This window comes from Tripterygium wilfordii, chromosome 17 (assembly GCF_013401445.1).
Source record: "Tripterygium wilfordii isolate XIE 37 chromosome 17, ASM1340144v1, whole genome shotgun sequence".
Taxonomy (NCBI): domain Eukaryota; kingdom Viridiplantae; phylum Streptophyta; class Magnoliopsida; order Celastrales; family Celastraceae; genus Tripterygium; species Tripterygium wilfordii.
The window spans coordinates 1,690,782-1,718,404 of record NC_052248.1 but is presented as its reverse complement, the minus strand read 5'-3'; the positions used below and the strand labels follow the sequence as shown (position 1 = coordinate 1,718,404).

Genomic DNA, 27,623 nt, shown 5'->3' with positions numbered 1-27,623 from the left:
CTTACCGATATGGTATTTTTAACTCATGACAATTATTTTTATCCTTAAAAAGTAAGTCTTTTTTCGACTCAATCATTCTTGTTTCAAATTTCTCAAAATGATCACTCAAAGATGAAAGAAAAAATTGAGCCATCGTCACTCTAACACTGGAGTAATCCATTTGGCGCCAGAGTGATTTCGTAACATTTATTTTTTGTGCATACAACATGTAAAATGATGAGACAATAAAATCTTATTTTGGTCATTGTAAGATAATGCTCTGTTACAAAAAAAATTCAATGCAGTCTAACAACATCAACATATATGAGTCCTTCTCACTATACCATTAACCACATATGTTGTTAATTTTGTTAATAATGATATGGAGATGGATTACTATATCATTAACAAAATTCTATGACATCATCACGGTCCCACATGGATTATTCTGGTGTCGAAGTGGCCATGTCTGAAATTTTTTTCTTCTTTGAGTGAACATTTTGAGAAATTTAAAATAAGAGTAACTCAGTTGAAAAAAGATTCTCTTTCAGGGACCAAAATAAAATTTTACTTTGAATGGCACCATCGTAATTCCCACCTACCGATAAGCCCGTATTTTGTATTTCGCCTCTTTTTTTTTCATAATTATAATTTTATTTTTCCCAGGATTAAGTTCCAACAGTACTAAAGACAGACGAGTCAGCTTCGAGAGCACTCGTTTAATCTGCTGTGCAATATCCAAGCATGCTCGCACCACTCCAGGTATCTACCCTAAAACAAATATATATATATATATATATATATATAGGAAATCGCACACAAAAATAATAAATATCCCAGTAATAACAATTTCAAAAACATCCTATTAGTGTGTGGCATGCATTAATTGAGTGTGGTTTTTAATGGGTCATTTGTTATGATGTCACCATACCCAATGAATGCATGACACATTGTTGGGATGCTTCTGAGATGGTTATGTAGTAACCGGATTTCGTCCGATCCGAAAAAGAAAAAATAGAAAAAAGAACACAAAAAATGCAAAAGCTCATTTCTTTGACCTATAAGCCCATAGATATTCATAATCCCTTTCCTTAAATACTCAAATCTTGACCCAATAAGATCAAATCTTAGAAAATATCTAAAAATAAGAGAATTGTTTTAAATGTCACATCTTTTTATGATTTTTGCTAGAAGAATGGAAAAGTAAAAAAGAAAAAGCCAAGAAATAAGGAAAGTGGGGGAACAAAGAGAGAAAGGTGTGGCACAAATTGGGGAAAGAAAAATAATAAAAAGAAAGAGACAAAGAGAGAAAGGTGGCACAAATTGAGGAAAGAAAAAGAATAAGAAGAGAGGAGGCGTGAGAGAGAAGAAGGAGGAGACTTTGGCTTTTGGGTGAAGCAAAAACAAAAAAAAGAAGAGAAGGAGAGAAGGAGAAAAGGGGAAAACCGATTCTTTGGATTTTTTTGGTAGAAGCTTCATACCCCTCATATCTTTCACTCAAGTATTACTCTATTGACACTTGATTTCAATGTTTGATTCATTTTTAGCATCCTCTGATGTTGACTAAGAATAGACTTGGTGTTTCTTACATTCACCTTAGACATATGTGATGCTTGAGAGTGTTTTCGATACTAATATGTTGAGCCCCTTCTCTTTACATTTTTTTTTCTTCTATTTCTTGTTGGAAAAAGCGGGGGAGACCATATTTGGATTTGATTTTCTTGGTTTGGATATGTGTGAATCTCGTAATGTGGTCTTGACTCGATTTAAATCTTGATTTACATTTGAGTATTCTATTTTTCCCTCTCTTTATGTTTGTTTTATTGGACGAGGCTCGGGCTTGGATATTATTTGGACGAGTTGATGGAGGCTTGAGCAATTTCAAGATTTTGTTTGGTTTATTGCAATTTGTGTATATTTGCCCCCCCCCATATTGTGTAATTTATCTTATTCATGTCAACTTGTATAATTTTGACATTTATTATTTGGATTATTTGTACAAGTGTGGATTATGAATATATAGGCTTAAAATTGAATATAGGTCATTTCAATTAAAGAAATCATAAGTTGATTTCCTTTATTTGAATTATGGACCTTATTTGATTTCATTTATGAATTTGCCATAAGTTGGCAATAATAGGTTAAATTGATAGATGACACTTTTCCAAATAATCATTTATACCATAAGTTGGTATTTAAAATTAAACCTACCAAAAGTTGGTAGGTCATTTTATCATTTATGCCATAAGTTGGTATTTAAAATTAAACCTACCAAAAGTTGGTAGGTCATTTTATCATTTATGCCATAAGTTGGTATTTAAAATTAAACTTACTAAAAGTTGGTAGGGCATTTTATTAAATAAACCATAAGTTGGTATCTAAAATTAAACCTACCAAAAGTTGGTAGGACATTTTATCATTAACACCATAAGTTGGTGTTTTAAATTAAATCTACCAAAAGTTGGTAGTGTGTCTCCAAATAAACACCATCATAAGTTGATAAGTGTGTTGAAAATAATAATTCAAACTTTAACAATTATATCTTGCAAATAGCAAGTATCCATAAGATAGCCATGAATTTAATTAGGGTAACCGTTTTCAAACGGGAGTTGTGGGGCGCCTAACACCTTCCCCACACTCAATCGATCCCCGTGCCCTTTTCTCTGGTTCGCAGGTCTTTACGGTGTCCAATTGCACCTTAAATCAATTGGTGGCGACTCTAAACATTTTTCATCCTCCAACGCCGGTCCGCGTCGTGACCCCGGTTGCGACAGGTTATTAATGAGATCTCTAGCATTGTTGATTTTCACATAAGGGTCTAATGTAAAGGTGTAAAATAAGGGTCTATGTTTACATCATTGATTTAAAACATGTGGGACCCAAAGTAGTGGACCCCACTTGTCATCTCACTCATCCACACCATTAAACATAGACCCTTATTTTATACCTTTACATTAAACCTTTATGTGAGAATTCATCATATAGATGAATTCTCACATACGTATATACATACCAGTTATGCTAATTACTACACTAATATAGAGTTTTTATCATAATTATTATTATTATTTGTGTAGAATACTCGGACGTGTTTCAAAAAGGTCTGCCACTGATAAACTGGCGTGAGATTGTGGAGGATGACATACAAGAACAAGAAGAGCCTCTTAAGGTGTGATTCAATTCATCAATTAATTAATTAATTGTAATTTTTATGGTTTAATAATAATAAATTTTGTTTTTTGAGAAAAAAAAAAGGTTTCCTTAGAAAACCAGATTAGACAAGGTGTCGGCATTGTTAAGTCGATGTTGGGATCAATGGAGGATGGCGAGATTAGCATTTCAGCTTATGACACAGCATGGGTTGCACTTGTTGAAAACATTCACCACCCAGCTGGTTCTCCTCAATTCCCATCCACTCTTCAATGGATTGCCAACAATCAGCTCCCCGATGGCTCTTGGGGCGACCCCTACGTGTTCTTGGCACACGATCGGTTAATCAATACGTTAGCTTGCGTCATCGCTCTCAAGAAATGGAATATTCACCCCAACAAATACAAAAAAGGTACAATTCGGCGTTACTAATTAATTATCAGCAGTTTTACGGATCCAGTATTTTTTTTGTTATAACTATCCCAAATACTGGGGTGGATGCACACGATTTCACGTGGAGCATGCGAGACCCACGATTTTACATGGATTATGTGCATCTCTCTCAATATTTGGGATAGTTGAGACAAAAAACACTGAGATGCTTAACATTTTTGCTTAATTATTTTTACATGATACTAAATTAAATATTTTCGACTACACAAAATAAATTTTTTTATATATGTTTGAAAATTAGGATTGTCATTTGTGAAAGAGAACATAAGCAAGCTAGAAAAGGAGAATGAGGAGCACATGCCAATAGGATTTGAAATCGCTTTCCCATCACTTCTTGAGATGGCTAAAAAACTAGGGATTGAAATACCTGATGATTGTCCAGCCTTGCAAGACATCTATGCCAAGAGAGATCTCAAACTCACAAGGTATATATGTCCCTGTGTGGTTATAATAATTATGTTTTGTCAAGTGAAAAAAGCAACCTTATCAATTTCACTATATATATATATATACACACATGTGTGTGTGTGTAATAATTGTGTTTGGGTGTGGTAGGATACCAAAGGACATAATGCATAATGTGCCCACAACACTACTCCATAGCTTGGAAGGATTGCCAGGCCTGGATTGGGAAAAGCTTGTAAGATTGCAATGCAAAGATGGGTCATTCTTGTTCTCTCCATCTTCCACTGCCTGTGCACTCATGCACACTAAAGATGGCAATTGCTTCTCATACTTGAACAACATGGTACAAAAGTTCAATGGAGGAGGTAAATTATACATATGTACCCGTTTGTTCATAACTAGCTAGCCTAGCCTAGCCTAGCCAGTCTACTTTTTTACCATTTGTTTTTGTGGATACATGTATTTAATTTGGTCTCTAATGTTTAGTACATGTATAACCTTTTTAGTACCGAATGTGTACCCGGTTGACCTGTTCGAACATATTTGGTCTGTTGATCGCTTGCTACGCCTAGGAATCTCCAGATTTTTTCAGCCAGAAATCAAACAATGTCTTGATCATGTTCACAGGTATTTTCGACAAAAAATTAAAAGTTTGTTTTGATATGATTAGTAATAGGTTAGTTACCTTTTGATTCAGATATTGGACCAAAGACGGAATTTGTTGGGCAAGAAATTCGCTTGTTCAAGATATTGATGACACATCAATGGGATTCAGGATGCTTAGATTGCATGGATACGAGGTTTCTCCTGGTATATATATATTATTTTCACCAACAACTAATCAAAGTCTAGCAATTAACTTTAATTTATGGGTGATTTGATCTAATTAAAGTCTTGATTATGTTTGTTAGACGTGTTTAAGCAATTTAAGAAAGGCGACGAGTTTGTTTGCTTCGTGGGGCAATCAAATCAGGCGATCACCGGAATCTATAACCTCTACAGGGCTTCTCAGATGATGTTCCCCGAAGAGAATGTTCTTGAGGAAGCCAAAAAGTTTTCAGTAAATTTCTTAAGGGAAAAAAGAGCCACTGATCAACTCCTAGATAAATGGATCATAACTAAAGATTTACCAGGCGAGGTATGACTTGATTCACGCAATTTCGGAAATATAAACTAGATTATTTGATATTTCATTCTCTACACTAACACCCTGCGACTTAATTATCTCATGTGGTTACCGTACACAGTTACATCATTTTGTTGAATATGTCTACTTTAGAATCTAATTGTATATGTGTATATGTATAAATGTATGTATTCTAAAAGGTGGGGTTTGCCTTGGATGTTCCGTGGTACGCATGCTTTGCCTAGAGTGGAGACGAGGCTTTACATTGAACAATATGGTGGCCAAGATGACGTATGGATTGGCAAGACTCTTTACAGGTAATCCTTCATTCATTCATTCTTTTATTTTCTTAAAAATAATTCAATTCATGTATTCAATACAACAAGTATTTTGTGGGGATGTAACTTGGAGGTGAAACAGCCGACTCTCCATCATGCATGTCCCCGACCCACCTACTACGTGAATCTTCTGTACGAAAGTTGTTTTCTTTTTTTACATACCAATTCAAAGAATAATATATTCAACCCACAGGCCGTTGACCGCAAGATGTATGTAACATGTGGATGTGGGTGGGTATCTATTTCTCTGCAGGATGCCCTATGTCAACAACAATGTGTATCTGGAGTTAGCGAAGCTTGACTACGACAATTGTCAATCCTTGCATCGCATTGAATGGGACAATATTCAACAGTAAGAAGTGCTCACAAAACAAAACCTACTGTTCTAAACTTCTATATTTTTTTACTTCAAATTATGCTATATATTTATGTATATAATCGTAAATGCATATGATATATGTATAGGTGGTACGAAGTATACAATGTTGGGGGATTTGGGGTTAGCAAAAGGGGCCTCCTTAAGACAAATTTTCTAGCTACAGCAAGTATTTTTGAACTGGAAAGATCGGTAGAGCGATTCGCCTAGGCAAAGACTGCAATCTTGGTAGAAGCAATTGGATCTTATTTTGGAAATTCTAGAGAAGAAAGGATTGCATTTGCAAACGAATTCCAAAAAGCCAAGATTAGAGGTTACATTAACGGAAGGTAAATCATCTAGCTAGTTCTCTTTTAGTTTGGCTTTGTTGACGTTTTTAACTGTTAATATTAATTTATTATAAAAATTGTTCTTTTGTTATTTTTGTTGGTGTAATTGCAGGAGATTAGATGGAAAGCAAGCAACAAAAGGACTTATTGAGATGGTGTTTGCAACACTAAATCATCTTTCACAGGATGCGTTGGTGGTGCATGGTCAAGACATTACTCCCCATTTATATCAATCCGCGAGTTTATCTTATTTTACCTAATTTTTAATATTATTTATAATCATAAAATATATTTTCTTTAATCCAATACTATAATTTGGTTACTCCTTGTGGCTATATATAGTGGGAAAAGTGGGTGTTGACGTGGCAAGAGGAAGGAGACAGAAGAGAAGGAGAAGGAGAGCTATTGGTGCAGACAATAAACTTGATGGCTGGCCGCCCACTCCCTCAGGATTTGTTGTATGAGCGACTCTTCAAACTCACAAACAGAGTTTGCCATCAACTTGGTCACTATCACCAACTCAATAAAGACAAGCAACCTCAGCAGGTACTTTTGGTATTCCCTCCACTCCTTAGTTCATCTTCTCTAGTTTACATGCTTTCATCCTGTAAAGAATGAGTTTTCTTGATTCATTCGTATAGGTGTAGTACATCATATATAGGTACAAGAGTATAGTTGACCTACGTATGCAATTATGTCTATGATTTACATGCCAAGTATAGAATGATATAATAGCTAAACATGAGGCTATTACTAAGGTGATGAAGAGATTGCTGGAGTGATCTCCGTTTCCATTACTCGCTGTTGACTTGATGGAGGAGATTGAGGAGTAATTGTCGTATCATTAACACCCCCCCCCCCCGCAAGCTTGACGGTCTTGGTCGGACAAGCTTGTTGCATAACAATCGGTGCCGTGGTTTGTGGAGAGGCTTGGTCAAGACATCCGCCAATTGATCAACGGATGGAATGAAGAGCACACGATGACTTCCTAGCGCCACTTTTTCACGAACAAAATGATAATCGAGTTCAATGTGCCGTGTGCGTGCATGGAATACGGGATTAGCAGCCATGTATGTGGCGGAGAGATTATCACAGTATAGAAGTGTTGGGTATTGTAGGTGAACGCCAAGATCATGTAAAAGATAACACAACTAGGTTGTTTCAGCACATGCATGCGCGAGAGAGCGATATTCAGATTCAGCACTTGAACGAGCCACCGTCGGCTGTTTCTTGGAGCACCATGATATCAAGTTAGAGCCCAAATATATTAAGTATCCGCTGGTTGAGCGCCTCGTGTCAGGACAACCGGCCCAGTCGGCGTCGGAGTATGCACATAATCTTGCCGATTGATGTTGTGGCCTGAAAACTAAACCGTGGTCAATGGTCCCTTTGACATACCGAAGGATGCGCTTGGCTGCCGCTAGATGTGTGGTTCGTGGGGTGCTCATGAATTGAGAGATTGTATTCACAGCATATGCAAGATCCGGCCGAGTTAGGGTGAGGTACTGTAAGCTACCGACAAGTTCCCTAAACTTAGTTGGAGAAGGTAATAACAAACCATCAGTGGCGGAGAGAACAAGTTTGGCAGCAAGTGGGGTCGCCGCCGGTTTGCATTGAAGAAGCCCATGTTTCTCTAAGAGTCCATGCGCATATTTCACTTGATTCACATGGAGATAGCCGTCAGTTTGGTGAACTTGTAATCCAAGAAAGAAGTGTAGAGGACCAAAGTCTTTGATGTCAAACCCACGGCTGAGGGTGTCAATAAATTGTTGGAGGAGGTGTGAATTACTTCCTGTGATGATGATGTCATCAACATAGAGAAGAAGGAAGAGTTGTTGCACACCATGGTGATAAGTGAACAAGGAAGGATCAGCTAGGCTCTGACGAAATCCAACAGCTAGTAAAAAAGAGCTTATTCGTTGGAACCAAGCATGGGGTGCTTGTTTGAGACCGTACAAAGCTCTTTGAAGTCGACAAACATGATGTGGTCGATCCGGATCGTGAAACCCTGGGGGTTGAGACATGTAGACATCCTCCTGAAGAAAACCATGAAGGAAGGCATTTTTCACATCAAGTTGACGTAGGCTCCAACCACGAGAGACAGCAATGCCCAATACAGTTCTAATCGTTGTCGGTTTAACGACCGGACTAAATGTCTCGCCATAGTCAATGCCAGGTTGTTGATGAAACCCTTTAGCTACAAGACGCGCTTTGTAGCGCTCAATACTTCCATTGGCCTTCCGTTTGATTCGAAACGCCCATTTGCATCCAATTGTGTTTTGTGATGGGTTTGGCGGGACCAAGGACCATATATTATTTTTGAGGAGAGCATTCAGTTCTTCAGTCATGGCAGACCGCCATTGGGGACTCTTGATAGCCTGGGAATAGCAAGTAGGCTCCATTTCATCAATATTGTTTAAAAGAGCTTGATGGAGAGAATACCGAATAGTGCCATCTGTGCGTTGTTTGGGTTGAACAATGCCATCTTTAAATCTTGTACGCATTGGGTGTGATGTGGTGGGGAGATGATTGGCAATGGCACATTGGCTGGTATCATCGGAGGCACTAGGTTGGGGTTCTGTACTGGATTCCGAACTGGGCAAAGAGGTTTGAGACTGCAATGAAGAATCACCGGGCTCGGTGGAGCAATTATGTGAGCTTGGCAGAGGGTCGATGTTGGGAAGTGCTGTCTGTGTAGGCTCGTTCTCTTGAGTAAGAGGCAGAGGAGGGGAGTTGGGCTGGGCGTCATGGCTCGGCAGCATGGGCTGCGGAGGATTAGAGGTGTCTGTTTGTGGCACTTCGGGCTGTATTGAAGCCATGGGTTGATGCTCCAATGCAACTGTTGATTGTAGCTTGGGTACCTGCGATGTGAGAAAAGGAAAACTAGTTTCCTAAAAAATTACATGACGAGACACATAAACACGACCTGTTGTTCGACACAGGCACCGATAACCCTTATGTTGTGGACTATAACCGAGGAAGACACATTCTTTTGAACGAGGAGAGAGTTTGTGTTGTGAATATGAACCAAGATAGGGAAAACAAGAACAACCGAAGACTCGAAGATGAGTGTAGGTAGGTTGTTTGTGAAAGAGGTAGGTATGTGGGGTTGACCAATTTAGAGTAGGAGTAGGCAAGATATTGATAATGTGAATTGCAGTCATGACTGCATCGGTCCAAAATGAGAGAGGAAGACTTGCAGTGGTGAGGAGAGTACGAGTCATATCAGCTATGTGACGATGTTTTCTTTCGGCTAGACCGTTCTGTTGAGGAGTATGAGGGCACGAGTAGCGTTGGTGGATGCCAAGTTGTGTGCAATAATGAGCGAAGGCATGATTGACAAATTCTGTGCCATTATCACTCTGTAGTGTTTGGATGGTGGTGTGAAATTGGGTTTTGACCATGTTAACAAAACTTTGAAAATGATTGAGAACCTCATATTTGTTACGCATGAGAAAGATCCAAGAATAGCGAGAGAACTCATCTGTGAATAAAACATAGTAACGGTAACCACTAACAGAAGAAACAGGAGACATCCAAACATCACTGTGAATTATGGAAAAGGGAGTTGACACATAATTAACACGTGATTCAAAAGACAAAGCCTTGGATTTACTAACAGCACAATCCGTACAAAAGAAATTATTGAAAGAACTTTTCTGGCCAAGTAAAGAGCCTAGACTAGCAAGGATAGTTGGTGACGTATGACTGAGTCGACGATGCCAAATGGAAGAATGTTGAGTGAGGAGAGCGTGAGGGGCACGAGAGAGTGGAGATGACGAAAAATGAAGTGGATAGAGACCATCTCTACAAGGGCCCTGAAAGAGTAATGCACCAGTTAGAATATCATAGATGCGATAATAATATGGTGCAAAAAGAAAGAATACCATGTTGTCTTTTGTAAACTGAGCAACAGAAAGTAGATTTTTGCGTAGTTCAGGAATACTAAGAACATTAGGAAGAGAAAAACGAGTGGATCCAAGAGGTAGAGAAATAGTACCAATTTGGGCAATAGGCATGGAGGTGCCATTACCCATAAATACTTGATCCTTACCATTGTAGGGTGAGGGATTTTGAAGAGGAGTATTTGGACCCGTCATATGATGGGTGGCACCTGTATCCGGATACCACGTGGTGTCTGGTGGGAGAACTGGCTGTGTGAAATGAGCCCCAGCAAATGGCGTAATTGCTGGTCCAGAGTAACGATGTGGGCAGGTTGCATGGCCATGTTGATTTGTGCCGCACGTGGGACACCATTGGGGTGCTGGACCCAGAAGACTTTGGTTGTTCCATGCAGTGTTTGAAGTTTGGGTGCCATGCCATGGCGTTGGACTAGAGGGCTGATAATGAGTGGAGTGTGGATTGTAGCCACGAGAGGAGCCACGGGATTGGTGACGATTGCCGCCACGAGAATGACGATTGCCGCGACCACGGGTATTAGTGTGATTGCCACGAGTCCCACTATGAGTGTTATATAGAGCAGTAGGAATAGATGGGGTTTGATGGAGAGTGGGGTTTTGGTTTTCAAAGGCCAGAATACGGGAGCGCAATTCAGTGAAGGAGATGAGAGGATGATTGTTGTAGAGAGCAGTGCGGAGCATAAGATACTCAGGACCAAGGCCTTTCAGTGTGGCAATAACGAGATCATCCGGATCAATCGGCTTACCAATAGAGGTGAGATTGTCAGAGATAGACTTAGCATGGTGGAGGTACTCTTCAACAGTCTTAGAACCTTTGTTGAGATCAAAGAGTTGGGACTTAAGTGTGGCGGCACTAGCAATGGATTTTTGAGAAAAATGAAGGTGTAAACGGTCCCAATGATCTTTTGCCGTTGCACAACCGATAAGAAGGGAGATGATGGGAAGTTCGAGAGTGGTGGTAATGCGACTCACAACAAATTGATCAGTGCGTACCCAGTTTTCATACGCAGGATTGGGGATGGAGACATTAGTGGTGGTGGAGGTGGCATCAGTAGTAGTTGTGGAAGAAATGGTTGTCGGTGGGGCTGGATAAGAACCATCGACGAACTTGAAAAGACCTAGACCAATGAGAAAGGGTTTCATTTGACATAACCATTGAAGATAGTTGGTGTCATCAAGTTTGAGAAAGTTTGATGTGCCGGAGCCACCGGAGTAGGGAAAAGAAAGATCAGAAGAAGGAGAGGAGTCAGTAGACATGATGATGAAGAAGATGAAGTTATGTTTGGAAAGAGAGGATTGTGGAACCTAGACTTCCGATACCATGTAAAGAATGAGTTTTCTTGATTCATTCGTATAGGTGTAGTACATCATATATAGGTACAAGAGTATAGTTGACCTACGTATGCAATTATGTCTATGATTTACATGCCAAGTATAGAATGATATAATAGCTAAACATGAGGCTATTACTAAGGTGATGAAGAGATTGCTGGAGTGATCTCCGTTTCCATTACTCGCTGTTGACTTGATGGAGGAGATTGAGGAGTAATTGTCGTATCATTAACACATCCATTGGCACATATCTTAATGGGTTCTGACAATACTCTCAGTTTTTAATTTTATTTTGTCTTCCATTACAACTTAATGGGTCATGAAGCATCTCTACAATTTTCAGGTACAAGACAATGGAGGATACAATAATTCAAACCCTGAAAGCATTTCAAAGCTCCAAATAGAGAGTGATATGAGAGAGTTAGTGCAGCTGGTACTGAATTCTTCAGATGGCATGGACTCTAATATCAAGCAAACATTCTTGACAGTCACAAAGAGCTTTTATTACAATGCTTTCACTCATCCTGGGACTGTCAACTACCATATTGCCAAAGTACTCTTTGAAACAGTAGTATATAACCATTCTTAGTTGTCTGCAATTTCAGATTGAAATTTTCAAACATATATGAGGCATCAATAAGAACTAAGAAGCTCCAACACATATCCAACATATATAATCTAATGGAGATGAGGGAAATATTTGCCAAATCCCAAAAATCTGGTAAGCCCCATTGTTGAGAGAGGGAAAATCTTATTCAAGTACTTGTAGCTTAAAAGATTGTCTAAATAAAACCCACAAAGGACAATAGTAGAGGAGATGAATTTTTATGGGCAGAAACGTACAGTGATGGGCCTGGCCCAAAAAAAGAAATATTTTGGGCCATGAAGTCACGCGAACCTATACTTAATGACGTGGTCAATACTATAAAAACTTCTGAGCCAAGAGACTATACACCCACAATACGCAAGTCCACCCCAACTCAATGTTGTTCAAAAAAGGGATTTTCCTTTGCGAACACATAGTTAGTTAGGGGTGGAAAAAAAAATCGGATCTGAATCGGACAACAACACGTATTTACAAAATACGTATGTGCTTGAACCTTAATTCGGATTGAATTTCAGACGTTCTTATTTGACCAAACTCAAATTGATTTAAATCGAGACAAGTAAATTGAACAATAATTTCAGACAAGTAAAACAAATAAGATTTATGCGTTTGGACTTGAACCAGGTTTTAAATCGGACAAAAATTTACATTTGGATCCAAATTTTGAACATATAACTTATGCTTAAACTTAATTTAATTCGAATCAGACAAATTTGGTGATCCAGTATTTTGCCAACCCTACACACAGTGTGTCTTGGTCTTTTTTCTAATTTCTATAGTGGCTGTGGTTCAGACTTGATGGGCGCGCCCAATGCAATAAATCCTCCAGGTCGGGAGTTTAGCAGCCCACTCCGGAACCAGTAAGTGACTAGGTTGGGTTGTAATGAGTTGGACCGGGCCTTCAAATCTCATAGGTAAATTAAGGCCCAGTGATATGTAATTTTGTTAGTATTTACTAAGTGACGAATGAGTACTAACTTAATTATTTTTATAGTATCTGACTTTTACACATTCTGATGCTGAGTGCTCGAGAGAGTACTTGAGAAACACAAGGACACAACGTACGTGGCACGGACTTAATAACCACGTAATTGGCTGCTGACGATGATATTGTGAAACGCGTGCCCAACACTAGACAAGTTTTGATTTAGTAATGATAAAGATCACAGCAGTTGATATCACAGTTTCTAACAATTGAGTTGTATGTATATGATTTCATTTGCATCATATAAGATATGTGGAGCTAACGAATTCACTTGGATCGTGTGCATCCAACCAAACCGTCGATATAACTGAAATATACCAATAACTGATATCTTTATCATTTTCGATTGTGATTACACATGCCAAACAACACATAATCAGGTGGACTGCATTTTCTCAGGTGCTTAATTACTCTACCTCATGAGTCATGTTGGTTTGGTGCAGATTAGTGGGTATGGAGTTTTTTAGGTTCAATTATCTATATTTAATTAGATGGATATTGGGATTTATATATATATAATTTTTTTCTATGCACATCTAAATTACACATTTAAATTGTAATATGGATGGAGAGGTTTTTTCTGGTTTTTTGTCACAATCAACTGAGATTTAATAAAGCATATAGCACTAGCTAGTTATGGCCAAACTAATACCACCTGAATGGGTCATCCCATGACGAATAAAACCAGCCCAGACCTGCACACTAGTGAAGTGATAATATATTAATATTAATCAACCATCTATCTATATCATAAGTATTTTGAAACCCCCTTTTTATCCTATTATTATCCAACTATATTATATATATATATCCTTCCCTTTGAGTCATTTTCATAACACCTTTTGACCTTAAAATATTAGCATTCCCAACACTCTCCCATGGGTTTGGTCTGTAATGCGCCTTCTGACGTCATTTTCTTCAATTTTTTAGATGTAATTGAGAACAATATCATAAAAGTTTGTTCTCATACCGTCAGGTTCGCATGCACAAATTTTTTTTTACATGACAACAAGAAAAGTTGGATCAAAGCCCAACACTTGGTCACGAGGATATTGCTTCAAATGAAAATCAAACTCATAACCTTCCGATTTCATACGATTTGGACCTAGAAAGATTCACCAACATATTGGACGTACCTAATTCCGTCCAATATGTTTCAATAAATAAGCACAAACAATGCAAAATTGGGTCACAAGACACGACATCTTGACATTGAACCATTAACGTAAGTGACATACAAAATCAAGATCAAATACACGTCTTGTTCCTAGTGAGATTATCTAAAGACTAATGTTACAGACCGCCAAACTATGACTCCCTATCTTACACTTATATATGGTATCCCCAACTATGACTCTCTATTTTACCCTCAAATATATGTGGTAATGAAATAACGATTGATCATAAACCCACATGTAGAGCTCACTTAACATTAAACACTTCACATTGATTGTAGATAAAATGGGAGTCATGTTTCGAGGGTCTCAAACATTATTCTTATCTAAAACTCTTGGCCAATATAGTCCTTGGGTGCATTTGGCAACATGTTTGCACATGCCAAATGTAACGCTTTTGACTTGAATGCATTGTGTTTGGACAAAAAAGTGTTTTGGTATAGCGGTGTTACAGTATCACCACATCGCGATGAGTTTCAAATTGAAGTTGCAGGAGCTCCTTCCACTCCCAACACAATGCGGTTGACCGCATTTTCGTCGTCAAAGCACGTTTTTTTTCCAAATTTTCCCTCAATAAATTTTATTATTCTAATTTATATTTTTTCAAAAATAGATTCATCAAAAATTAAATTTATGTCAATGAAAAATATTCAATTTTACCTTTATCTCGCCACAATATTTTTAGTAACGCAATGAACATTTTTTTTGTCTTCTCAACTCACCTCACCATAGTTTCGGAACCTCTCTAACCTCACAGCAGGAGGTCAAAATACAACACGCTTCCAATTCCTATAAGGCTACACTAGAGGGGTTAGAGTTGTGTTGTCCAAGCGTGTTCCACTAGAGTCACTAAGTTCACAATGGAGAACATTCATGCCTTTTGTCAATGTTTCATTCCTTAAGGCCATAAATCTGCTTTTACAAGTGCCAAAATGGCCTATAGCCCCACTTTGTACTTGTGTATTGATGGGGGGTTGCTATATATAGTTGGTTTCTGCTCCGATTGAACTCAACCACTCAACATTAGAGAGAGTGTCATTTGCCAAAAATGGACTCTGTTACTGTCGTAGCCATTCCAGATGAAGAGGGAGTTGCTCCCAAAAAGACCAATAATAAATCCCAAAATCCTCTGTTTCATACCACTATTTCCTTCATTAGAGAGAACGAAAGAAAGCTGGTTCATAGCATCAAAGTTGGGATTGCACTTGTTTTGGTCTCTCTCTTGTATCTCCTTGATCCTCTCTATGAACAAGTAGGCGAAAATGCTATGTGGGCTATAATGACTGTTGTTGTCGTCTTCGAGTTCTATGCAGGTTTGTTTCTTATACATATATATATAGATATATACACAGTTATACACACACACACAAACACAAACCTTTTGAATTATATGACATAGAATTAGAACAATCCCCTGTTAATCGACAGGTGCTACACTTGGCAAGGGCTTGAATCGCGGAGTTGGTACCGTATTAGGAGGTGGATTGGGATGTCTAGCAGCAAGTTTTGCTCAACGAGCTGGCGGGATTGGCAATGCCATTGTTATTGGCATTTTTGTGTTCATATTTGGTAAGAATTCTGTAGATTAATTTCAAACGTCTCAATATTTTGAAAGGTAAAGCATGATTGAATGCAGACTGTTGTGGTCATGGATGTTTTTTCAGGTGCAGCAGCAACGTATTCTCGATTGGTTCCGATGGTTAAAAGAAGATACGAGTATGGCGCAATTATATTCATGCTCACCTTCAATTTGGTGGTGGTGTCTGGTTTGCGAGCTGAAAAAGTTATTGAATTAGCCCGAGAACGCCTCACGACGATCGTTATGGGTTTCTCTGTCTGCATATTCATAAGTTTGTTCATCTTTCCAATATGGTCGAGTGATGAGCTTCATGACTCCTTAGTCTCCAGATTTGAACACCTTGCCTCTTCCATTGAAGGTTAGTTTGCAAACCAGAACATTGGTTATTACTAATGCAACAGTGGCACTGCAACTTCAATAATTTGAGATTTAACAACTGCTATCACAGGGTGTGTAGAGGAATTCTTCAAAATCTGCGATGAAAAGGAAAACCGGCGAATTCCCGGCTTCGATAAATGCAAGAGTGTGCTGAACTCCAGGTCTAAGGATGAATCACTGGTATATCAATCGTTTTTCCTGCATATTTGATCATGTATATAGATACATATATGTATATATTACTCTGACACACTTGCATAATATGGTTTCAGGTGAATTTTGCAAAATGGGAACCATGGCATGGAAAATTTGGTTTTTCCCATCCATGGGAGAAATACCTAAAGATTGGTGAACTTCTTAGAGAACTAGCTGCGATGATTCTGTCGCTTAAAGGTTGTCTTGTTTCTCCTAGACAGGTATAATATTAGGTTATTAGCAGTGACTACTATGCATAAATAATTGCATGTAATTAAGGTTATTATGTATTGAATGTGAACTACTTGGCGAAATCCTACTTGGTTATCTCTTCGGACTTAGGGTTTACGGTGCCCGAGATCGAGAGTTCGAACCAACCAGTCAAAATATTTCCTGCAAAAACCTGACAATTAACGTTGTATGGACTATTCTGACGGTCCGAAATTTACGCCCATTCAACTGTCCGAATAACATATCGGGTTGGGTTCTTCCTCGATTACCAAAAAAATATTGTAATTTGTTGTCTTTATCAGTTGCAGGCACCAAGAGAGTCCATCAAAGAGGCTTGTGAAGCAACTGTGTCATCCCTCTCATGGACGCTAAAAGAGGTTGGAGAGAGCATCAAGAGAATGAGAAGATGCAAGGCAGAGAACTCAATATTGCCGAAATTGAAATCAATAAGAGTAGAATTAAGCCTTGTAATGCCCCCAACAAGACTAGAACCATTAGTGGATAAGAGGGAAGGACTTGCAATGGCAAGCTTTGTGTTTTCATTGATGGAGATGGTGGAGAAGGTTGAAGAACTAGCAAAAGAAGTGGAAGAACTTGGTGAAGTGGCTAATTTCCTCAACAGCTGAGTCCTAAAAATATCTTTTTGCCTTGCTCAAAAGGTTAATGTATAACCCAAAAATAGGCCAGAAGAGGTCACAATTTAGAGTGGTTTAGTACAATAATAACATGGCATACACAGACTAAATCTCTCGCTCAAATGGTATTGAATCAATTGATGGAAAATGAGTGAAGAATGTAGTTGCTCAATCTATAATTGAAGAAAAATAAAGTTAGACCGCCAACGACTTGCATTACTCACAAAATTGAGATAATCGAAAAATTCTTGACACTAGAGGTGTAGGCCAAAGAGGCTCTGTTGGTCAAGTTAATGAGACGGAAAGCTGAAAGATGAGTTGTGAATACATGTGAGAGGATCTTACTGCAGTGGAAGGCACAATGGGGGTAGTGTTTAATGAGGAAGGTTCGTGTATGAATTGTTAGGAAGGGTTTTTTTGGGGAAGGTTCCCATAGGGAGAGTTGTGTGTATTTTATTAGAGTATCAAACTTCCCTCTCCCAGGAAGAAGGCAAGCTATTTATAGTTTATGTAAAACAAAGTAAATGACGTAATGCCATGTGAAGACGAGTTACGAGGATGATTTGGAGAAAGATGATTGCCTGGTGATGTGTGTTAGGAAACTAGCCCGATGTAATTGGCTAGTATGGAATAAGTTCGTAATTACTCATCCCCTGAAGTTGGATGGGTGCAAGTCTCGAGATAAGCTTCAAAATACGTGATTGGATATTGGCCAGACCTAAGGTTGAGACCTAAGGTTGAGACAAGATCGAGTCCAAAACAAATGATGAAGGCGAGACGGGGAAAGCAAGTAAAGTAATGAGGTGATAGAAGTCGGCTGCTTTGGGCGAGAGACCAATGGGTATGCACGTGCTATAATAAGTAGTAATAGACTAATAGTAAGAAGCTGAGCTGTCTACCTGAGGCGGGCAATGGGCCTAGTTTGTGGATCATGGTTCTGAAGCGGGCCATCGAGTCACATGATGGGTCATATTCCTTCATACAAATATTGGGCTGTGGGCCCATTAGTCAAAATAATTGATTGAGTTTGGTCGTACCTGATAGAGTAGGCCATGAACATTTTTGACCACTACAAAGGATCCAAAAGGTATCAGAAATACAGTACAGAGTCATTTTTAGAACCACTTCTCCTCCTTCAAGTACCTCACATCCTTCCAAAAGGGGGCTTAAGACGATCCTTAGTGGGCTTGAGCTCAACTGGACTTTGGGTTCTATTGGGCCTATGGATTTGGACTGAACTAATCTAGAAGAGTCTCTCACCTTTATTTGTTTGTTTTTTCAGTCATTTTCATTGACCAACATTGCCACAATATCAGCACAACAATAATAAGATATCCTTTCCTTCCATGAAAAGCTCCTCAAAGAGATAGGAGCAGAAGCAGAGAGAGATGGGTTTTCCTCCGAAATTAGCTGTAACCATGGTGATTGGGTTATTTGGGGTGTTCTTCAGTCTGGTATCAAGTGATCCTAACACAAAGGTGGAAAAAGTTCTGTGCAATTCAGGTGTGTACTCAAAGGGAGATCCTTTTGGTATTAGTTTAGACTATGTCATTACAGATCTTGAGAGTTCTACACCCACAGACAAGGACTATGATTACCGCAACATCTCTCCTTATCCAAATTCTTATGCATATGGTCATGCTGCTTGTAACAAGAATCTTACAACCTCAGACTGCTCCACATGTCTCGGTGCTGCTGAAACAGCCATGTTTGGTTCTTGTCAGAGCCGGATTGGGGCTCGTTCGGTGCTCACTGATTGTACAATGAGGTATGAGCAATACCCATTTGATGATTGATTTGTTTGTGGTCTCTTGTCTGTTTGTCTTTTGGTGTAATGAAGGTTTTCCTCCGCCATAAGTGAGATCTGTTAATAAAATTCTCAAGATGGAAGAACACTTCCACTCAAAATCTCAACGATTCTCTTGGAAAAATGAAAAATGTCGTCAAGAGGATGAATAAAACTTTAAGAGGCACTAAACCACGGAGCAATAGTTTCAGTAGATTATATCTCTGGGTTTTGGTTGCTAAAATCGGAAGTTCAGCCAGGGGTATTTCCTGTATTTTTCTGGTCTTATGTGCTTTAAGTCCACTTTCTGAGAAGGGTTATGAGTGTTATTTTTATCCGCATGGATTTCGGCTCAATCTACGCCTACGCCTACTCATTTATCCAAAGGACATGCTGAATGATTTCTCGATTACCAATAAAAAATAAGAGGTACCAAGATGTCTGGTTTATGCACAAGAATTTAACCTGCCAGCTTTGTGGTGAAGTGAAGATTTTTTCTTCCTGAATTTAGCGTTCTTCTTTTTTTTCTCTCATGATGGCATAATGTGGAAGCATTCTGTACCAATGAAGGGAAAGTTTGAGAACATTTTGTGAAGTTTCTTGTGAGGACAAAGCTCTCTCTTGAGAAAAAATGGAACCACTCTTTCCTTCAAAATCTCAACTGTTTCTTCAGCAAAATCACAAATGATCGTCAGAAGAATGGATTGGAGATACTATTTACAGGAAAAAAAAACCATACCCCGTGTTGTCGGGTTCCACGCACAAAGAATGTAGCCTGCCAGCTCTGTAAGTCTTTTATCGTCCTGAAACTAATGTCTCAATAACGGCAAAGTTTAAGGTTTTGTAGAGTTTCTTGAGCGGACAAGCTCCTGCTTGAGAAACAGTGCATAGAGGAGCTCGTTCCATGAATCGGGGACGCCAGGCAGGCACCAGTGGCTACAATCTTGACGGTGGTGAGGAGCCAGACCATTACCAGGCCCTAAATAGTACAAAGATGGATGGCCGTCTTTTCTTCCTGCTGACATTTTTGTGACATTCAAGAAGCTCAACTTCCTCACTTGTGACTTATGTGAGTGTTGTGATATCACGTTGAAGAATGTCTGGTAACTGCCGGTGGAGGACTCCGGTGGCAATGTGCCCAAGTCGGGAAGCTTTTCTAAGTGACAACTGCCACCGGACTTCCAGTTACCGCCACTGTTCATGAAGAAAATGTCTTAGTTTTGTAATACAAACTTATATATCAGATTAGATGCAAACAATCATCTTAACACAATGCTGTTTATTCATTGCATAGTTTGATCATGTTATCGCCTTTCGATGATGCAAATTGATTCACGTTGCAGTTTAAGCAGACGATGATTTTAAGCGATGCTGAAATAACAAAGAGACAGACCTGAAATGAGCAGGAGCGTAGGTTCGAAAAAAGACTTGGGTTTTGCTCATATCAACTTCATTGCCAATCCAATCAATCAATGTCTCGATCGATCGCTGGTATGCAGTTTCAACACTCATGTTCATCTTCAACTCCTTCCCTTCTTGGAAGTAAATGCCTCTAAATATCACAAATCCGAAGATCAGTCGATGAGAGATTAATTTTAATCAGTATAGTTTCGTTCAGAACTCCAGCAGCAAAACATATTAATTTCTAATGCTGTTATCATACACTGTCAACTGCATTGTTTTGCGACTTTAATTAAACCATAAATCCGTAAAGATGATCTAGAAATCAAATTTGACAGAACAGATATATTTACCTTCTAACAGTTTTCTCATAATTCCACCAGTGTCCAGAGTTAAAAATCAGCACATCTGCATCTCTCCATTTCTTGGAATACCAATCCAGTTTATCCACTCTCAAAGTCATCGTCACCGTCTTTGGGGCTGCAACGGGAGGCCGGCCCTGAACGACTAGAAATGGAGCTCTGTAGTATTCAATTGTGCAATTGTAGTCCTTAAACATGAACACTAAAAACCCCTTATGCTTTGTGATTGGGTTTCCACTCTCCTCATAGATTGAAGAACTGTCTGGAACAGCCACGGCAAGCATGCAGAGGAGGGATTCCCATTGGTTTCTTCCAATTGAGTCACCGGCGAATACAAGCCTTTTGTTCCTCAGCTTTTGCAACATGTTCCTTGCATCAAATCTGTTCATAGAATAGAAGAAAGACACCAACAAAATTTTATTTCTTCTTCATTCGTTCGAATTGGTTAATTCAAAAGGAAAGTTTAAGGTTTAATGGAAACATTTTGGGATTTTGGATTTAAGGGAGTCAACATCTGCGGGTGCAGCAGATCAATGAAATCAGAAAAGGCCAACAAGCAAGAAAAAAAAAATTAAAAGTGTTATTCTACATTTTCTCGGGAAACAAACAGAAAACTTATTCAGTTATTCTTGAAATGAAATTAGTAGAGAAGGTAACCTGGGCAAGTTGCATTCTTTGGGTTGCCAACGCCACTTGGTGTACAAATTGTCAGGCCTACCAGTCTCTAAACACCGAAACCCACCATCAATGAACAAGCAATCTTGACTGTTATACAGTGGGTAACCGTCATCCCAAACCCAGTTCCCATCAAACACATCACACCCATCACCCTCTTCATCAAGAAATCCCACCCTCCAATTCCCATCAACTTTTGATGATGATAATGTCGAAGATGGAGCAAGCAAGGACAGCAGAGAGACCCCATGATCAAGCAAACTCCAAGTGAAAGTCCTGTAGTCCAAGTAGAGAAAACAAGGAACAAAGAGAAGAGTCACCAAAGAAATCCCAAGAATGCCAAGAGAGGACTCATGAGGTTTCAATCGTTTGAATTTTTTCAAAAAGTTCTTGTGGGTCATCGTTTCTGGGTGTTGTGGAGATGTGTTCTTCCCCATATCGGTGGCTTTATGAAGGCTAACTGGTTCAGAGAGAGGTGGGTGTATCTTGTTGCTCTTCATCCCAATTGAAGATGATGCCAAATTTGCAAAGATATTCCACACAAACAAAAAAATCTAAAGACTCTGTTTTTCCACGGGTCTCTCAGGGCAAAGAAACATGAAATAGAGAAAATCACTAAATGGTAAATCAGATTTACACATTTTCATTCTCGGCAACGTTAGTAATGACAGCCAAAATGAGAAAAATCATTCAAAAACATTAAAAATGTTTCTTTGTCTGATATTTCAGTTACTTACGACAGAGAGTGTGTGAGAAAGACAAGAGAAGAGGCAGGGAGAGAAAGAGAGAGCCTGTAATGGGTATAACATGCTTTCCTAATCAACTAGGAAACAAAAAAAGACAGAAGCTTTTTTAAGGATAAAACCATGGAAAAGCCAACAATGGCGTCTGAAAATGGAGGAAAAAGCACAGGTGACCGATTTCTGCACTACCAGCACTTCACAGTTTGAAACAACAAAGGAGAGTAGCGCCGGTTTAGGAGGTCGTGAGAGTGGGCCTAATTACATGTACACGTGTATTATTAAGTGGATAATCATGAAATTAGCATGAAATGGCATATAATCCAATCTGGGCATATTTTAACTGCTCACTAGCATATAAATAATGAGGCATCCTGGCAAATATTTACTTAATAAAAATAATTTGATTTTCATTCCATTTTTCATGTGTCAAAAAGGGTGAGGGCCACAATGAGCTAGTGACAACTGTCATAAGTAGTATTGATAAATGAAAAAACAATGACAAATTCCTAGGTTGAATTGGATCTTCTTCTTGTTTTTCTTTTTGGGTAACAAGAGAATCCAAGGAAAGCACAATCCATCAGAATCCATCCAAATGGTAAATTCATGGACCACATACAATACCCGTAAATCATATTGACCGGTTAAGTCTTGGGTCGAAATTTAATATGAAAATAATGCTAAGTCGAGCAAAAATTGATGTTAAAACCTGCGACCTTTAAAGCACATACGTTAAGAGGTTCAAACAGTTAAATTGACCATTTGAACCAACGAAACAAAAGGATGAGTGACATCAACATCTTGTATTACTTTTAGCAAAATTCAATTTTACAAAAAAAATCATGTTCACAATTTGATGAAAATATCTGTAGATTTATTGACGGTTCGAAATTTAGAAAATATGCTCGAGTGAGTAGAGTGGAACAAATTTGAATTTTAGATTATCAAAATGTTTGAACATTCGATAACGAATTGAAAATTGACCAATCTTTTGCTGACTACGAGTTATATTAACCCAGATTATCGAATTTGATTGTGAATGGGTAAAACAAAATATGCCGCAGCAACATTACTCGTGTCGTTTGGCCGCAAAGCATGAATGGTGCCACGTATGTATTGGTAAATTTACTCCTTACATACGGTTGCCGTACTATTATATCATATCCAATGTAGGCCCAGCCTTTCATATAAAGAAACATCCAACGACTTGTTAAGGTCCATTTAAGGCCTTTTTGTCATTATTGGTCCAAGTGGGCCCAACAGGCCCAAAAACCACAACAGTCGCGGTTAGGGTTCTGAATTCGGCAATTCGAATGTCTCAGTCTCTCAGTCCAAGAACAACCCTTGAACGTGGCGATTGGCTTCATCTTCGTGAATTGTTGAACGATTAATTCGAGTTAAAGAGAAGAATCACAGAAGATAATCTGATACGAGCTGCTAAAATCAGAAAACTTTCAGAATACCAAAGAGAGATACGAGGAGAAATGGTGAAAATAGATCTGACACTTTCTGCAGACGCGAGCATCTAAGAAAACTTTTGCTTTATTTAACCTCCGATTACATGTATGTTCTAGTAATCTAGTTCCTTCTACTTGTCAGACTTACCTTCGGAGGAATCAACAGCAACGCCGTCAGAGGAGGCTTGATCGACAGTATCAGTGTGATTCGCCTCCTCGTCGTCGGGATCATGATTGGGATCAGACTTGGCCATGGCAGCTCTGGCCTTGTCGAGGAACGGCTTGAAAGCCGTCTCTATGGCTAGCCAACCAAATGCGAGCGCCCCAAACACCACCATCGCTTGCTTCGTTGCTGTGGACTTGCCCATTTTTTCTCGCTCTCTCACAAATCACCTGCACAAGTTTGAACTTTTAACACCTCCTCTTCCTTAGTATGCAAGGAAGTGTCTGGATTACGGCAATTTCACAATCCAGTGGGACCTGCGAATTTGATTTGACTGATTAGGCGCGTTAGGGTTTAATGGCCTTCTTGTATCCATATCGACTCCTGTAATGCTATATGTTCCCTGTATCGATTATACACATACGTACAATCCACTTAATATCCAATACTCGACATTAATTAGAGACAAAATTAATGTCGAGACAAAATAGGAATCGTATTTTAGGAGCTTTCACACAAGCCAAGTCCGTAAAAAAAAATCGTAAACAATGATCCATATGAAAGGACTCATATTTTAGAGATCACAAGCATCATTCGGACATTTAAGCCCTCAACTTTTTGACCAAAATGACCCGTTCTTATTTCGTTGTTATAGACAAAATGATATAATTTGTGGTAATATGTCCAAAAAGGTTTAACATGTCTAGATCACAACTTGTTAGAAAGATGGGCGGGCTCTGAAGAATTACTGCTGCAGAAAACTAACATCTGAATCACTCTTGAATGCATACAGCATACTATATGTCCACTCACGAGGGGCTGGACCCCATCAAACAGGGGGAAAGTCACTTTACGGTAGAACAATTGAACCAATATATAATTTTCAGCAATCTATCATAAGCACATTCACCTGCACCTCACCTTTTCTTTCAGTGGCATTCAAGCAACAAAATACCAGGTGAGAATTCAGAATCCTTAATCAAGTCCCCTCAAGGTAAGTGTTTGTTCACCAGAAGTACGTTGAATACAATCCTACGTGACCAAGCAACTCTCATACAAGCTGTTTACACAACCATGTCACACAAATTGAAACTTAGTTCAACAACATCTAACGGCCACGACCACGTCCTCGACCGCGTCCCCTACCCCGACCACGTCCCATAGCCCTCCCTGAAGTTTCGAAAAGAATTGGGATTGTCAACACCCATAACACAGATGAAAAACAGATTATTTGTGTTATCACAGAGAGGGAATGAACATACCAGCAGTTGGCTTTTTTGGTTTGACTCTAGGTGTCTCTTCAACAAGTAAAGTCTCGAGATTCAAACTGTCAGGTAGGATGTAATAGCGAATATTATTTCCCCTAACACTAAGATGATCCAAAGTTACAGGATTCTTCCCCTTCAGTGTAAGCTTCACGGACTTCAGATGAGTGTTCATGCTGATATCAACACCTACAAGATCCTTAATTAAATGGTCAGAACAATTGCTTCTCCACATCATGAACATGAGTCAAGTAAACTAAATAACAAATTCAATTGCAAGAAATCTGAAGACTATACAAGAATTTCAATACATGCAACAATAAACATGTTGTTGCACGTTTTAGTGATGGTGAGTGAAGTGAAGGCACTGATGGTAAGCATATGCCAGCAACACGATAAAAATAATTGCTTGAATTGCAGCTGTGTGTGTTTTCCATTTTTTTTTTCAGTTGAAGGGTATTTTTTTTGGTGGGGGGTGGGTGGGTGAGGACTGAGGAGGGTGGTTATATGAACGCACAAACATATTCTGATTTGAAAAAAAACACATAAGTATGACTAAGAGTATGATATGGAGAAGTTATATATAACAGGAAAATGAAAAAGGTTAAGTTAATATAAATATAACAGAAAGGGGATCATCAATGTGTCCCAATACCAAAGGCATGATAGTAATCACACTAATTAGATGTTAGTAAGAAGAGCCAAGGTGAAAACAATGGGAAAGTTTCTTTTCAATTCAAAATCAGGAAAAAAATTAAAGTCATTGAATGAAGTACAGAGCAAGTCGATTTTGATTACTGACTCGCTATATATTTAATTAAACATAATATTAACTTTCTTGGCTTCATTTAATGAGTGAACTACAGCATCTCTTTCAACCAAGCCCCTCACTACTACAGGGATCACTTCAACCACCACAAATGGCAAGCCAACAGCAATATATGGCTGGCCCTGAGGAACCTGGTCGTATAAATTGTGAGTTTGTGACATACTTGAGCTATAAGTTCTTTTTTGTTTCCCTCTGCGAAGGCAACAAATACCTAATGACTTGTTTCCATCTACATGACTGTTTACCACTAGCAAAGTATACTTACTTACTTAGCACAAGAAGAATCTCATAACTTAGATCAGTCTTTACAAAAAGTTATACAAGCAACAAATTATCTAGTTCCTTTGGGACACCTAGCAAGATCTCTTAATCCACCCTTGCAATGGAAACAACATCCTATCAAAATACACACAATACTCACCAATATCCTAGCACTATATCTCTCCACCTATGTAATGACAACAGGCCAGATGAAGTACAGAGAGGAAACCTATACAGCTGCTAAGGTGCAAGCACAAAATAGCATCACGTCTAACAAGCATAAAGGGGTTTAACAAGTGTGAGAGAAACGATTAGTCAAGTTGGCATGAAGTTAGATCCTGACCTAGTCGATATGAAATCTACAAAATCTAACAAACGGTTCGAATATGTGAGCATTGGGATGAAGAAATCTAATGCAAGGTCACCAAAAAATAGTTAATTTATCAAAGAGCTACAGGAGAATCAAAGAAGGACCAAGAAAGCAGTCAAGTCAATATCACAAGAATGCAAACACATTTGAAGCAAACCATGGTGGTATATTAGGCACTCACAGTCTCATGCAACGACATGATCTATTGATTTCTAGCAGTCATATGAAGGTTTGAACTGGAAACAATACTTGACAAAGAATGGTTGGGAAGTGACTTCCAAAGGATGACCAACAAAGAAACACAACTTAGTTCCCGATGGTTACGAGACTAATCAAAGAGTGCTGTCTTCTCTAGACCAAACCTAAATTTGATGGATCAGTAACTTTCAAGGATTACAGCTCCAATTTTCCAAAGCATGAGGCAAATAGGCAATGGACTAGTCAAAATTTACCTTCAGAAATTCATGCCCTTCACACATCTATAAATTTAGGGCGTCAGTTCATCAACATAATAGAAACTATCGTCAACCATGGATCAAACTAAGCCAGAGTATTACCAAACGTGCGTGGCTTAGAAATAACAGAACTCAGTGACAACAACGGCTTCCTTCAGGCGTAAGAAAGAATACATCCAAGCGGCTAGTACAAGCGCATACGCATATACATATATTATATATAGGGTTTAGCAAAATCCTAGATACAAGGAACCTTTTGACAAAAAGGAAAGTGTTGCTTAAGAAGTTAAACAAACCTGTAATCGTGCCATGAACAACAGTGCCATTCTTGAGTTCAATTGACACAGTCTCGTTGTTTAACTTCATCAAAAACCTGCTTATACCCAAAGTAAAACAAATTAAGAGAAAAGAAGGAGGTCTTATTGCGGAAGAAACAACAGATTTAGAAAGTGAAAACTGACCTGACAAGCTTCATTGTGGAGACGATACGAAGAACTAGGGTTCCGAGCAAACGGCCACTGTCAGAAGCGGGAGAGGAGAGACGAGAGATGCAGGGCCACTTGCGACGAGAATTATTAATTAGGGCTTATTAACACGGTGCCGTTTTCACTACAGGCCGACTTTCAAAGGTTAGGTCCAACGTGGCGCATACTTTTGTGGGCTGGG

General features: G+C 38.8%; 5 protein-coding genes and 1 pseudogene across 5 annotated transcripts; 3 read left to right on the top strand and 3 right to left on the bottom strand.

Moving 5' to 3' along the window:
• Positions 1 to 3,255: 3,255 nt before the first annotated feature.
• On the top strand, positions 3,256 to 11,997 carry LOC119982673 (annotated as a pseudogene).
• A 3,210-nt stretch (positions 11,998 to 15,207) lies between these two features.
• LOC119981632 (aluminum-activated malate transporter 8-like) lies at positions 15,208 to 17,283 on the top strand. Its single transcript, XM_038824706.1, has 6 exons — positions 15,208 to 15,488; positions 15,604 to 15,744; positions 15,840 to 16,112; positions 16,203 to 16,312; positions 16,405 to 16,548; positions 16,861 to 17,283. Exons 1-6 carry the CDS (start codon positions 15,224 to 15,226, stop codon positions 17,182 to 17,184), a joined length of 1,257 nt encoding a protein of 418 aa, XP_038680634.1. The 5' UTR covers positions 15,208 to 15,223; the 3' UTR covers positions 17,185 to 17,283.
• Positions 17,284 to 18,503: 1,220 nt separating this feature from the next.
• Positions 18,504 to 19,107, top strand: LOC119982099 (antifungal protein ginkbilobin-like protein). Its single transcript, XM_038825297.1, has one exon. The coding sequence runs from the start codon at positions 18,582 to 18,584 to the stop codon at positions 18,987 to 18,989; it is 408 nt and encodes a 135-aa protein (XP_038681225.1). The 5' UTR covers positions 18,504 to 18,581; the 3' UTR covers positions 18,990 to 19,107.
• Positions 18,963 to 22,447, bottom strand: LOC119982098 (protein trichome birefringence-like 10). Its single transcript, XM_038825296.1, has 4 exons — positions 21,400 to 22,447; positions 20,734 to 21,123; positions 20,373 to 20,531; positions 18,963 to 20,173 (listed from the first exon to the last, which is right to left on the bottom strand). Exons 1-4 carry the CDS (start codon positions 21,915 to 21,917, stop codon positions 19,813 to 19,815), a joined length of 1,428 nt encoding a protein of 475 aa, XP_038681224.1. The 5' UTR covers positions 21,918 to 22,447; the 3' UTR covers positions 18,963 to 19,812.
• Positions 22,448 to 23,585: 1,138 nt separating this feature from the next.
• On the bottom strand, positions 23,586 to 24,085 carry LOC119982492 (outer envelope membrane protein 7-like). The gene has a single exon (XM_038825907.1). The coding sequence runs from the start codon at positions 23,980 to 23,982 to the stop codon at positions 23,746 to 23,748; it is 237 nt and encodes a 78-aa protein (XP_038681835.1). The 5' UTR covers positions 23,983 to 24,085; the 3' UTR covers positions 23,586 to 23,745.
• A 444-nt stretch (positions 24,086 to 24,529) lies between these two features.
• Positions 24,530 to 27,574, bottom strand: LOC119982490 (small nuclear ribonucleoprotein SmD1a-like). The gene is made up of 4 exons (XM_038825906.1): positions 27,419 to 27,574; positions 27,254 to 27,330; positions 25,040 to 25,231; positions 24,530 to 24,947 (listed from the first exon to the last, which is right to left on the bottom strand). The coding sequence occupies exons 1-4, from the start codon at positions 27,430 to 27,432 to the stop codon at positions 24,886 to 24,888; spliced, it is 345 nt and encodes a 114-aa protein (XP_038681834.1). The 5' UTR covers positions 27,433 to 27,574; the 3' UTR covers positions 24,530 to 24,885.
• Between the last annotated feature and the right edge of the window lie 49 nt (positions 27,575 to 27,623).